This window comes from Mandrillus leucophaeus, unplaced genomic scaffold (assembly GCF_000951045.1).
Source record: "Mandrillus leucophaeus isolate KB7577 unplaced genomic scaffold, Mleu.le_1.0 Scaffold469, whole genome shotgun sequence".
In the NCBI taxonomy this organism is placed as follows: domain Eukaryota; kingdom Metazoa; phylum Chordata; class Mammalia; order Primates; family Cercopithecidae; genus Mandrillus; species Mandrillus leucophaeus.
Genome location: NW_012105020.1, coordinates 1,153,747 through 1,167,577, shown reverse-complemented (window position 1 = coordinate 1,167,577; position 13,831 = coordinate 1,153,747). Strand labels below are relative to the sequence as shown.

The following is a 13,831-nucleotide window of genomic DNA, read 5'->3' as shown; positions in this document are numbered from 1 at the left end:
TGGGTTGAGAACTAAATGGGCAAGGGCAATACGTATATTTATTTATTGAGACAGGGTCTTGCTCTGTTCCCCAGGCTGGAAAGCAGTGATGTGATCAGGGCTCACTGCCACCTCAACATTCTGGGCTCAAGTGATCCCCCCACCTCACACTCCTGAGCAGCTGGGACCACAGGTGAGCACCACCATGCCTGGCTGATTTTTAAACATTTTTTTGTAGAGAGAGGGTCTCACTCTGTTGCCGAGGCTCATCTTGAACTCCCAGGTTCAAGGGATCCTCCTGCCTCAGCTTCCCAAAGTGCTGGAATTACAGGTGTGTGCCACGGTGCTTGGCATAAATGAGTTTCATCTACGCGACTAGAATTCAGTAGGCAACCAAGTTAAGACGTAATGTGAACAGACAGGTATGAGCTGGAAACTCAGGAGAAAATAAGATGGAAATATAAATGTTATTCTTTGTGGGGTTTTTTCCAAAATAAAGTATCAAATGTCTAAATTCATAACCATAAAACATTTGTAACAACTGACTTGGAGATTCCTATGCCATTCATTCCTATTCCAGGAAATTACCTGTAGAAATTTACTGATGCAAGTATTGAAAAATGTATGTACAAGAATACTCACTGCAGTGCTATTATAGAAAAAAAGCAAATGGCCTTCCATAGGATATTAAGATACATTTATATTATGGAATATTACGTGGCTGATAAAAGAATCAAGTAAATCCTTATGAATTGGCACAAAAAGTTGTCCACTGTCTAATGAAAGCCGATTATAGAATAGAAATTACAGTACAATCCTATGTATGCAAAAAGTTTCATAGACATATTTTACATATCCCTAGAAAGGTTCTCAAATGATATACTTGATACTTAATAGGAATTTCTATCCAAGGAAACAGCATTTTAGGGGAACTTTTACTTTCTGCCACATATATATTGAGGTATACTGAGGATTTTGCAATGAGCATGAAATAGAATTCTACTAAAAATGATTTTAAGGCTTCTTTTTTTCTTAATAGAAAAGTTTCTACCCTTGAAGTGCTTCTACTTTATGGGGCATAAATCAGAAAGGTTTTCTTCTTAGTGTTCACTCTCCTTTTGTGATCAAGCAAATATTCTCAGAGCCCTTAATGATATCTTGGGGAGAACAGTCAAGAAGGCAGATAAACTGAATGACAATGTTTTGGCAAAGTGACCCGGAATAGTGAGGCATGGCTGAGGCCCAGGAAGCATCCAACAGGTGGCACCCTGGGCCCTGTGGGTTTGGACAGAGCAGTTTGAGCCAGGCCACTCCTGTAGGTCAGCGTGAGGAAACAGGCAGAAAGTGACGGACGGTCTGTGGAAACGGAAACGAACAGCCACCTGGGGTCACTGTAAATGGTAGTACTTTCTTCACAGCCCTGTCAAGACAATCCTTCCCTGTCTTATCATGAGAAGCTGGGTTTTGGCCAAAGCAAGAAAACAGAGAACTTATGACACTCTCACGCTCTGCTGCATGGCCCAGAACAGAGTCGCGTCCAGTTCCAGGTTCCTCAGTGAAACCCGATGACAGGCATGGAAAGGAGGTTGAGAAGGGTGAGCTAAGCCGTTCGCCATGTTTACTTGTGAGGGAATGAGAAAAGGAGTGAGCAGGGGACTTTCTTATTCTGGTCTGAATTAGGTACAGATCAGTCAGGGCAGAAAGTAAACAGATAAGACATCAAATTGGGCCATTTAGGCAGAATTTGATGAAGGACCACTTGTAAAGCATAGACAGGATACAGAGAAACATGATGGACAGTACCCTGGACAAGAAACGGTGGGCACCATGGCTAGCCTTGGGCTGGGAGGGAGGAAGAGGGGGTGGTGACCCAATGAGAAAGAGCTCTTGGGCACATCCCCTGGCAGAAGCCGAAACCTTTGGTAGAGGAATGCAGCTGGCCCATGACTCCGTAAGCGGAGGCCTGGGAAGTAAATACCCTGACCCCTTTCTCCTCTGTCCTTCCTATCACCTGCCGGCTCTCACCAGCCAACGCAGCAAGAAGCCAGAGAGCAAGGGGGCCCAGGGCAGGGTGGAAGCGGGTGAAGAAGCAAGGCATGAATCACGGAAAGAGGGAAGATACCAACACACTATGGGGGTTCTGTAGAGTTTAAATCTTTGACAATAAGAACGTATTTGTGCATTATTTTCTATAAAACACACATATATCCTAGGCAAATCAGCTTCCAAATGAAGAGCTACCGTGACATGTAACTCTCTGAGAACAGCCTGTCTACTCAAGAAATGCATGTTACATTTCTGTAAAAAAAAATATTTTGAAATCTTCCATAGGAATGTTAACGGAATCCTTGCATTTTAATCTTGAACTATTAACTTGTTGTTTTTTTTTTCAGCAAGAGAAACATACAGTAAATGAGGGCCCCCTCACTTTTTATTTTATTTTTTTATGGACTGTAAAGTGTGTACAAAAGATTGACCTAAAATAAAATCACTTCATTGAAACGCTAGCACGGCCACCTGCTCATATCCCAGGCAAAGTGAATTTAGAAGTTCATTTGAGCCTGGCGCGGTGGCTCATGCCTTTAATCCCAGTAGTTTGAGAGGCCAAGGCAGGTGGATCACTTAGGCCCAGGAGTTCAAGACTAGCCTGGGCAACACGGCAAAACCCCATTTGTACAAAAAGTAAACAAATTAGCTGGCTGTGGTGGTGCATGCCTGTGGTGCCAGCTACATGAGAGGCTCAGGTGGGAGGACTGCTTGAGTGCAAGAGGTCAAGGCTGTGGTGAGCCATGTTTGTGCCACCATAGCTGGGTGACACAGTGAGACTCCATCTCAGATAACTTTTTTTTTCAAATTCAGAAATAATTTTTCTGAAATCCTACCATTAACATTTTTTACTGAACATCCTCTGAGACCTATCTCTATAGACATGTGAATATAAAGAATTTTACACGTGAGATTGACATCTGCTGTTCTGTATCTTGTTTTCTGAAATCAACCATATATTGCATAATCTTTTCACTTACATAAATCTAAGTCTCATGATCACATATACATTCCACTATATATCTGTATTTGGCTTATATTTATTTGTCAGTGTGTGCTTATGTTCAGAGTATAGATTCCCTGGAGTGGGACTGCCAGAGCCAGGACCCTAGGAAGTCCTCAGACCACAGATCGCTGCCACAAACAGTGCCCAAGGGTCCTGCTTCCTCCCCACCAAAGCCACCAAGGGATTTTATCAACCTTCCTAATTTTTGCCAATCTGCTAAGTAAAAAAGAAATCCAATTTTTAATTTGGTAATGTAAGACTGCTAATGAGTTGCTGATGCCTTCATAGGTTTACTGCTCACTTATACTTATTTCATGAATTGTCCTTTCGTCTTTAAGTTTTCAACCAAAAAGCCTACACATGCCATGCATTAATACTTTTTGTACATAACATATGCATACATTATGCATATTATGCTATGCATAGTCACCTTTGTACATAACACAGATTTACGTGAGCTTTATAAAAATCCTGCCTCTCAGCACCCTGCTCTGTTTCCCACTTTTTTAAAAGATGAAAAGTTAGATTTGCTCTTGAATTAAGTTAAAGCACTCAAGGGCCTTTCTGCCGCCAGCATATCTTAGAACAGGCCTTGCCGAGCATGAACTCACCACACCGGAACACGGAGAGCTGGGCCAGCATTGGCACTTGATAGGTTTTCCCGTCGGCTGCCATGAAAGTGCGTTTCTTTGTGTTCTCAGGTTGGAACCGTGATTTCCACAGACCCTTGAAATACACTGCGTTGACGAGGACCAGTCTGGTGAGCACACCATCAATAAGATCTGGGGACAGCAGATTGTCAATCATATCTGTGAAGCCAAAGAACAAACAAGGGAAAAATAACCTCAGGACTGGTGGCCGGCTTGAGGGCAAATGGCAGTTGTCATCAAGTAGAATGAAAAATCAAAGGATTTTTAAGGAATGTTAAAGAGAATCTTCTAAAACTACCCCTTTGTACTTTCTAGGTTCCCTCTCCCCCACTAAATATTAAAGTTAAAAAGAAGTTAAAAGAGAAACCGAGAAGACTTTAGAAACCCCTAGCTAGGGGTTACGAAACTTTTCATCAAGGAATTCTTTTATTATCAATTCCCTGCAAGTCCATGCTTTTAAAAAAATCTTACTCATCCAAATAAGCTATATTTGATAATGAATTGTTTCTTTTTTCTTTCTTTTTTTTTTTTTTTTTTTTTTTTTTTTTGCGCCAATAAATGGTAGTAAGGGTTTCTGGTCAGTACAAGATAAGCAATTTTGTTCTGTTTTGCTCCATTTGGTTTAATTCAATCCCAGTCAAAAATAAACACTTCAGCCTGTATGTTATTAAGGGTGAATGCTTCATTTCTCTTAAGATTTTAGAAACGTCAAACATTATTTTGGAATCTCTGGATATCACAAGGCCTCATAACTGCTTAAAGAAGAATGGAAACAAAAAATCAGTGTCTTTGTTTATGGATCAGGCATGAAGCAAGGTGCTAATATTACAGGCAATAGAAGAGAGGATTTTGAATGTTCTCACCAGAAAGAAATGAGAAATGTTTGCGGTAACTGAAATGTTAATTACTCTAATTTGATCATTACACATTGTATACATGCATCAAAGCATTACCACTGTACACCATATACGTACAATTGTTATGGGTCAATGAAAAATAAAATAAAGCCCAGGCACAGTGGTTTATGCCTGTAATCCCAGCACTTTGGGAGGCCGAGGAGGGAGGATCACTTGAGGCTAGGAGTTTGAGACCAGCCTGGAAAACAGAACTAGACCCCATCTCTACAAAAAATAAAAATTAAAAACATATTAGCCAGCTGGGTATGGTGGCAGGCACCTGTAATCCCAGCTCCTTGGGAGGCTGAGGTGGGAGGGTCGCCTGAGCCCAGGAGTTCGAGGCTGTGTTGAGTTATGATTGCACCACTGTACTCCAGCCTGGGTGACAGAATGAGACCCTGTCTCTAAAAAAACACAAAATAAAATAAAGTATATCTTTAAAAAGACAGGAAAAAATAAGGCCTGTCCTAGAACTCCTACTTTTAGAGGAAAATGCTCTTTACAAGATGTTGGGAATGGTCCATCTTACTTGTATCAGAAGTGAAGGAGTGAACACAACTCTTATCATTTCAGGATGCTTCCAAAATGCTACCCGTGGCTGAAAGAGTCTTCCAAAATGCTACCTGTGGCTGAAGGTTTGGTCTTCCAGTTAGCTTCCTTTTATTATACAGTTATTATACAGGTAGCTTCACAATTATTCTGAGGTCTTTGAAGGTTCAGTTGTGTAAGTGTGGGTCTGTATGTGTGTGTGTTTTTAAACAGGGATCACTAATGCCCAAAGCTATTAAAACTTAGTTCACTGCATTATTAGCTCAAATATATATGTGTGTGTGTGTGTATGTATATAAATGCATACTATAAATGCAAGTTATACTACTTTACATGGTGAGAGTAAAACCAATAGCTTTTGAAGAAGCGAGAATATCTAATTCAGGGGTGAGAGCATTAAGTCCTTTTAAATGAAACTCAAGAGGATTCTGATGTACAATAAACAAGTGTTTACATAAGTCATGGTAAATAAACACTGACGTTTCCCACAGTGTGCTAAGACAGTTCCATCACCACTCACTACTTCCACAAGGGGGCACCAACACTGCCTTAAGTCAGGACAAGGAAGGAAAATACCTAAGCCATAAACAGCCATCATTCAACTCAGCACAAGGCTGGCTGCAAACACACGCTGTCCTGTGGGAACGAAGTTAGAACTTTATGACATCCCACTAGCAAGCTCGTAATTGACTTCCCAATAGTGAATGTTGTTTCTTGCCTCTGCTGGGAACATTACCAAGTTCAATTCCTACTTGCCCTTAACACAGAGCTCAATGGTCCCCTGGACTTCTAAATCTTGTCTGATCATCCTCGTCACCTCCTAAGAGATGCCTCTGCTCTCGATTTCTGTAAAGCCCAGTGCCTGGCCCACCATGACACCTGCAGTATTTTATTCTAGCTAATTTTAATGTGTCTGCCTCCCCCAACTACACTGAGACCTGCCCGAGACTCTGCCGTTCACTTTTTGCTTACTCCTAGCACTACACTGAGCATACAGGCAGTGCTCAATAAGTGTCTGAAGAAATGTTCTTAGCCCCTTTTTACAGAGACAAATAATGCCTCCAATTGCCCCGGGGAGGACTAAGATATAATATGGGGACATGAAGAAATAAAAAGAAAATGCATAGAGGCAAAGAGGCACATGGAAAGCTGCCATCAGTAACTGCCACAGATAGACATCTATCATCCATCCATCCATCCATCCATCCATCCATCCATCCATCCGTCCATCTGTCCGTCCTTGGATACCTACCTACCTACCACATGCCTGGTACTCTCTTAAATAAGAAACCAAGAAGGAAATCTGGCCTCAAAAACTATGAATTAGAGAGGTGCAGGCTGACATAAAATAACTTGGAAAAGTATACAGCTGCAATTTTAATAAATACCTTAAAGTGGAATTACTCAAGGCTATGGAGGGATAAGAAGAGGGTGACCTGACCTAGTCGGCGAGGTCTGAGATGGATGGGACTTAGATAATGGCTATAAAAATAGCTCACACTGGCTGAACATTTACTAAGTGCAGGGCCCTTTGCTAAATGTTTTATATGTATTATTCATATCATCACACCAGCCTTAATACTGTCAGAATTATTCTAATAGGTATCACTATTACATCTCTCCATTTTACAGATGAGAATGCTGATGCACAGGAAGGTTAAATAACTTGCCCGAGGTTATACAGGTAGTATGTGGCAGAACCGAGATTCAAATTCAGAACGTGTGCTTTAAATGTTCATGCCTGCCACTTGTGGGATGGTAGAGAAACGGGTCAACCTTAACCAGGGAAGAGGGAGAGAAAGCACTGTAGGCAGCAGGACTGTATGTGTGGGGTTCTCCAACAGGAGACAGGATGGTGAGTAAGGGGACTGGGAAGAGGCATGTGTGGCTGGAACAAGGATGAGACGCCGAGGCTACAGAGGCCAACAGGCCAGACCCATCCCTGATGTACTGCAAAAGGCCTGTGTGTTGGGCTCTCCCACTCCCTGTAGGGAAGGAACTATCATTTCCGTGAGACAGACCCAGCAATCTTCCGGACACAGACAGTTGAGCTCCAAGTCACTTCTGAGCTCTACCATGTGGTCATGTACCTTTCAGTGGGGGCAGTTCACCCCCAGGTAAAGGCAGTTTTGGAAATCAGCAGGGATGTTTTTAATTGAGTGGGCAGTGGCCAGTGGCCAGAAATGCTATCTGTCCTGCAATGTTCAAAACAGTCCCATCCAGTGAAGAATTGTGCTGCTTCTCCCATGGCTTTTAAATACCCCACTGGATCTCTGCATTGGTAGGACACCTACTTATAATTATCCGAGCCCAGAACCTCGTTCTTTTTCATGTGTAAACACAGGGTGGGTTTTTTTTTTTTGGATCCTTTTCATGTATGCTGAATTTGCCAGGAATGTGACTCCCATGCAAATCAAGCAGAGCCTGTGCTTTGTTTTGTTCAGAAATTTATCAAGAGTCTTGCACCGTTACAGAAAAACTGCATCAGCAATAGTAACAAAGTTCATGTTTATGAGTCACCAGTACAACAGGCCTGTCTGTCTGCTTTTATAGCTGTCAAGTCACAATTATTCTGAGACTCTGACTACTTTATTATGTATTTGAGTGTAGTTGTACCCAAGGGTTTACCTATTGAACTACATATATACATTTCTTTTGTTTTCCTTTGTATTACAGTTTGGCACTGTCTCAAATTTTTAAAAATGTGTGTGTGTGCATAGGGTAATATGATGTATGAATTTCATTTCAGAATAGTAAAGAGAGTGTTAAAAATATCTGTTACAAACAGGGGAGTTAGGGCTGACAGGGCTGCAAAGCGCTGCAGGGGTCTCCATGCCTCTTCCCAGCACACGTAGGGGTTTTCTCCAAGTGCTCTGAAGACTGCCACATGGTCTAACTAATGTGGTTTAATATTACCATTCTACAGATCAAGGCAGCGACTAAGAGGACAAAATGACATGTCACAGTCACACAGCTCCAGCCACAGAGTCAGGACCAAGAACCAGTCCTGAGGGCGTCTGCTTCCGACCACTCTTCACAAGCCTACAGATGCCAGACACCTGGAAACTCCACTGAACACCCTCATATGTGCTGGCCTCCTGATGGTTTATGGTTTTAGGAAGGGCACCCAGACTGCATGGTCCAGGTCCCACTAAGAAGGGACGCCACGAATTTACCCAAGTCACCTGGGATCTCCTCCACCCTCCCTGAGCCTTCTTTGCCCACCCCTTCACTAGTTCTGCTAATGGGTCTCCAACATTTGGGTGTGTAAGAATGGTGATGGGAGGCAGAGGCAGACTGGGAGTTGCCAGCCACTCCCTCGGAGATTCCAATGCAGTGGGCTGGGCTCCAGGGATCTGCCTTCTCAACACACAGCCCAGATAATTCTGCTGCAGGGACACCAGTACCCACACTTTAAGAAACACACCGTGAAAGGCCACAGTTTCCCTAGGTTTCGTCTTTGGGCTTCTTCTCCCTATAGACTATCTCCCTTCTATGAAAAAAGGCTCTATGGCCAGGCACAGGGGCTCATGCCTGTAATCCCAGCACTCTGGGAGGCTGAAGCGAGAGGACTGCTTGAACCCAAGAGTTCAAGACCAGCATGGGCAACACAGTGAGACCCCATCTCTTCAAAAAATAAAAAAAACTAGCCAGGCGTAGTGGTGCACACCTGTACTTCCAGCTACTGGAACGGCTGAGGTGGGAGGATTACTTGAGCCCAGGAGGTTGAGGCTGTAGTGAGCTATGATTGCATCATTGCACTCTGGCGTAAGAGATAGAGCGAGACCCTGTCTCCAGAAAAAAAAAAAAAAAAAAAAAAAGGGAAAAAGGGTCCCAAGTCTGTACTCCCAGGCTTCACATTCTCCTGTTGTTTCAGACCTACAGCTCCTCCTGCATGTCTCCACCTGGACCTCCAGGTTACAAATTAAGGTTTTTGTTTGTTTGTTTTTGTTACTGTTGTTTTAGACAGAGTCTCATTCTGTCGCCCAGGCTGGAGTGCAGGGGTGCAATCTCAGCTCATTGCAATCTCCGCCTCCTGGGTTCAAGCGATTCTCCTGCCTCAGCCTCCCAAGTAGCTGGGATTACAGGTGCCCGCTACCATGTCTGGCTTATTGTTGTATTTTTAGTAGAGATGGGATAAACCATGTTGGCTGGGCTGGTCTCGAACTCCTGACCTCAGGTGATCCACCCACCTCGGCCTCACAAAGTGCTGGGATTACTGACATAAGCCACTGTGCCTGGCCTACAAATTAAGTTTTAAAACACCAACATTAGACTCTACTTTATTTAATGGGAGAAGAGATACCTACAAATGCGTAATCATTTTGAGATGTGGAAAGGGCTGTAATGAAGGGGTGTGTAAAAGTTGTAATTGCATGCTAATCATAACGGACAACAGGGTACCCATGTCTTTGGCAATGGCAGAAGCAAGAGGCCTGGAAGGCAAAGAGATCAATCAATCTGGAAGGATGAGGAGGACATTCCAGGTAAAGGGAGAGGCAGATGCAAAAACAGGAAGGAATGAGCACGAAAACCTTCCAAATTGACAAGAGCCTGGTGGGCAAGGACGCCGGAGACCAGATACGGCAAGGAGAGGAGACAGTGGAGGGGCTGGATTCTGTTCTGTTGCCCAAACTACAGGAGAAAAATCCCCCAGGAGCACAGTGAGCGATGGCAGATTGAAGGGGAAGGTGGGAGACCGAACAGAGCTTCCCTGGGTCCAGAAGTTTCTCAACCGACAGGCCATTGGATTGGACTTGCAGACGCCACTTTGAACCCTGGAGTCTAACTCATGCTTTCATTCACAAACTATGCAATCATATGACATACTGTGGCCACTCACCTCTAGTTTCGTTTTTAACCCATGCATTGATGGAATCACAGGCAGAGGCTGGATCCTCAAAGTTCACATTCCGGACCTCAGTCTGGAACACATCTTTGTTCCTTGTAACAAAAGGCACTTCGATTTCAGAGGCATTCTTAACAAACACAGCGTTAGCCACTGTCACAATGTCTTTATTCTTCTTGGAGACGATGGCCTTGTTGATCTTCTTTAATATTTTACCAACTCCTAAAAGAGAAACCAGAAAATACAGCAGTATTTCCATAAGAATCTAGAAAAGTTTTAAAAATCTTTTATATTGCAGCAAGTAAGAACAGTACAGGCCAGATGCAGTGGCTCACACCTGTAATCCCAGCAATTTGAGAGGCTGAGGTGGGTGGACTGCTTGAGCTCAGGAGTTTAAGACCAACCTGGGTAATATGACAAAACCCTGTCTCTACCAAAAATACAAAATTAACTGGACATGGCAGCACATCTGTGATACCAACTACTTGAGGCTGAGGTGGAAGGACCGCTGGAGCCCAGGAAATCAAGGCTGCAGTAAGCCATGATCGCACCCCTGCATGCGGCCTGGGTGACTAAGCAAGACCTTGTCTCAAAAATAAAAACAAAAGAACAGTACAAACAGGATAGCTATGAGTAGCAAGAAACTAAGTCTCTGTCCTCTCAGGGGCTTATTTCTTAAGAAAAGGAGAGAATGGGGTTAAAGTCTAACCACTGAAGCTCTCAAAAATCAATTGTGCTTCTGCATCAAAACAGGGATATTCCACGTGCTCTTGCCACCTTCCCAATGCAGACCTCATTCTCATGGTAGCCTTTCTGGGCACCAGATCAGTATGAATGCTGGTACAGTCCTCAGTTCTATAGCCAAGGGGGAATAAATCAAAGCGAACTTCCTAATTCTTTCTCTCTTGTCTAACATTATTAAGCGCTACTTCCTTTCTTGCCAAAGATTTAACAATGTAATTTCGTTTTTTCTATTTTGGAAAAAAAATGAATAAAATAAGTGTTAGAAAGACTATAAAAAATTACCATGTGCCACCATCCAGAACAATGTGGTTTTTACTTGGTATCAAGCTCAAAGAGTAAGGAGATTAATTTTATGGCAATATAAGCTTTATTTTACATGAGCCATTCATACATGCTCCATTTAGTTTGAGAGGGTGAAAAAGAGGCAAATAAGTTATAAGGATGCAATGTGTTTCTACAGAGACCTCAAATTACAGATCCTTCTTCATCGCTTGGGGTCTCTTCAAAATGACACTGTCCTAAAACATCCTGCTGGGGTCACCTTGATGGTCCCCTAAAGAGCCGATTTGTCACCGCGAATGTACATGCTCTTCAGACCCTTTACACAGGGTGGGGCCATCTTCTCAGGGCCCACAAAGAGGGGCGTGTGTAGGACTTTACAAAGTGCATGGCCCTCTCTTAGACGCTCATGACCACACCTTACAATTGTTCTACGGTGCAGGCCCATTCTACAATTAAGAAAACGGCAGCCTTTAGAGGCTGAAAGACACTTCCAAGGCCAATTGCCAGCTCCTGGCCCTTTTGGGGTAGGGGTGAGGCAGTGGTGGATGGCCAACAGGCCAATATTGTTAGAACTTCAGAAATAATGGCTTAAAATCAGTGTGGCTCAGCATTAAAATAAACAACAAAAATCCAGTTGCTATTTTGGAATTGTCTCGGCCGACACGGCCTGGATCACACTAGGAAAGGCCATAAATTTTAGCAGTGATTTGCCACGAAGTTATAAATCACCAAGAGTTTTCTGAACTTCCAAGCAAGGGGCAGAACAGTGTGTTCCAAGTATTTAGTCCTTCTATGCTTCCAACAGGTGAACAAACTGCAAACTCATGCAGAAGTGTAATGCTGCATCAACAGAGCAGTGAGATTAGGCATTTGGTGCTGGCAGCCCTGGAGGCCACGCTGAGCAGAGTTGGAGGTGGGTGCAGAGCGAGGCACTGAAGGACACAAATCGCCACCTCCCTGATCTTACTCTCCAGCTGACGATGCCAGTGCAGTCAAGATTCTCAGAACTTTGGGGCCAGCCTGGGTGGAAGAACATGGGCAGGAAGACTCCCTTGTTTCCAACAAAGTAAGCAGACCTAGATGTGAATGTGACTTTTGCAAGGTCACAGAGGGTGTTGGTGGCCCGGAAGAGCGGGAGAGCCAGTCCTGCTCCCCTGCGAGCTGCAGTCAGGGAGACAGCAGACAGGACATAGCTCTGGGCAAGACCCCTCAGCTGAAGCAAAACAGTGCCAGAGGATGAAGCTCGTGCAGTTAAACGGGTCATTTAAGAAAGGTTTTTCGTTAAATCAAACTAAACCTTTTTCATTGGGCCTTACTTTAAAACATTTTTTTAGCTCTCTCTCTCGCTACATATCTATCTATCTATCTATCTATCTATCTATCTATCTATCTATCTATCTATCTATCTATATTTTTTCTTTAAGCTCTGGGATGCATATGCAGAACGTGCGGGTTTGTTACATAGGTATACATGTGCCATGGTGCTCTGCTGCACCCATCAACCTGTCAGCTAGGTTTTAAGCCCCGCATGCATTAGGTATTTGTCCTAATGCTTTCCCTCCCCTTGCCCCCCACCCCTCGACAGGCCCCGGTGTGTGATGTTCCCCTCCCTGTGTCTATGTGTTCTCATTGGTCAGCTCCCACTTATGAGTGAGAACATGCAGTGTTTGGTTTTCTGTTCTTGTGTTACTTTGCTGAAAAGGATGGTTTCCAGCTTCATCCATGTCCCTGCAAAGGACATGAACTCACTCTTTTTTTATGGCTGCATAGTATTCCACGGTGTATATGTGCCACATTTTCTTTATCCCGTCTATCATTGATGGGCATGTGGGTTGGTTCCAAGTCTTTTCTTAGCTTTATATTTTGAAATAATTATAGATTTATAGGAAATGGCAAAACAATTATGCAGGGAAGTCCCACGTGCCTTTCACCCAGTCTTCCCAATGGTACTGTCGTTGCATCAGGAAATTTCCATCAGGTCAGTCCACAGGGTGCATTCAGACTTCACTCATTTTCCATATACTCCTGTTGTAGGCTTGGGGAGGGGGGTCTGTGCAGATTTGTGTGGCCACCGCCACAATCAGGACGCAGGATGGCTCCACCACCACAAGGCCCCTGGGTCCCCCACAGCCACCCCTTCCCAGCTCCTCTCACATGCTTTACAAGCACACCTACAACCACAGTGCAACTCAGCCCTGGGCGCCATGGAGGTGGTGAGCCAGGAAGTGTCCCCTGCAGGAATGAGGGCTGGAGCCTTGGGAAGGGAGACCTAGTGACAGACCCCAAGCTCCGAAAGTACAGAAAAGGGACCAGAGTCTAGTTCTCCTAACTGCCAGCGCCACGCTATTTGTTCTTTAGAAAAGACTGACCCCAAGCCCCAAGGGGCACCAGCGAAACCTCTTCTGGCTGCTCTGCTTCTTGGGGCTGTCAGCAAAAACCAAGCCACAAACCCTGCGGTCACAAGACTCAGGCAAAGGCCCCGCCAGTGAGCAATCGTGCACACGCACCATTCACGCCGTATCTCATCACCGTGGTGAGCTGCTTCTTGGTCCTGCCGTCTGCCCCCAGCTGAAGCATCCCCAGGACGGACGCAATCCCATGGGGAGAGATCACGATGTTGTCATGAGGCCTCGACTTGACAATCTGATTGAAAACCTGGATCCCCGTGTTGGAGCCTAGTTCCTCGAGAGACAGAGGGTTGAAGTTGGAGCAGATGGAGGGCAGCGTCACAGAGGCCAACAGGAAGAGGAGGAGATGCCAGTTCATGGTTCCTTCCGCCAAGGACGACCTGAAAAAGTAAGTTAAAAAATATTTAAATTATATTTAAATG

At 44.2% G+C, this 13,831-nt stretch overlaps 1 protein-coding gene across 2 annotated transcripts in view; it reads right to left on the bottom strand.

The window, feature by feature from the left end:
* The window catches only part of SERPINE2 (serpin peptidase inhibitor, clade E (nexin, plasminogen activator inhibitor type 1), member 2), a 75,459-nt gene that overhangs the window by 14,339 nt on the left and 47,289 nt on the right, over positions 1 to 13,831 (bottom strand). For both annotated transcript variants that reach the window (XM_011995061.1, XM_011995062.1), the window contains 3 exons: positions 13,509 to 13,789; positions 9,970 to 10,197; positions 3,643 to 3,840 (listed from right to left, as the gene is read on the bottom strand). In XM_011995061.1, the coding sequence (XP_011850451.1) occupies positions 3,643 to 3,840; positions 9,970 to 10,197; positions 13,509 to 13,789 (707 nt within the window). The remainder of the gene's footprint in view (positions 1 to 3,642; positions 3,841 to 9,969; positions 10,198 to 13,508; positions 13,790 to 13,831) is intronic.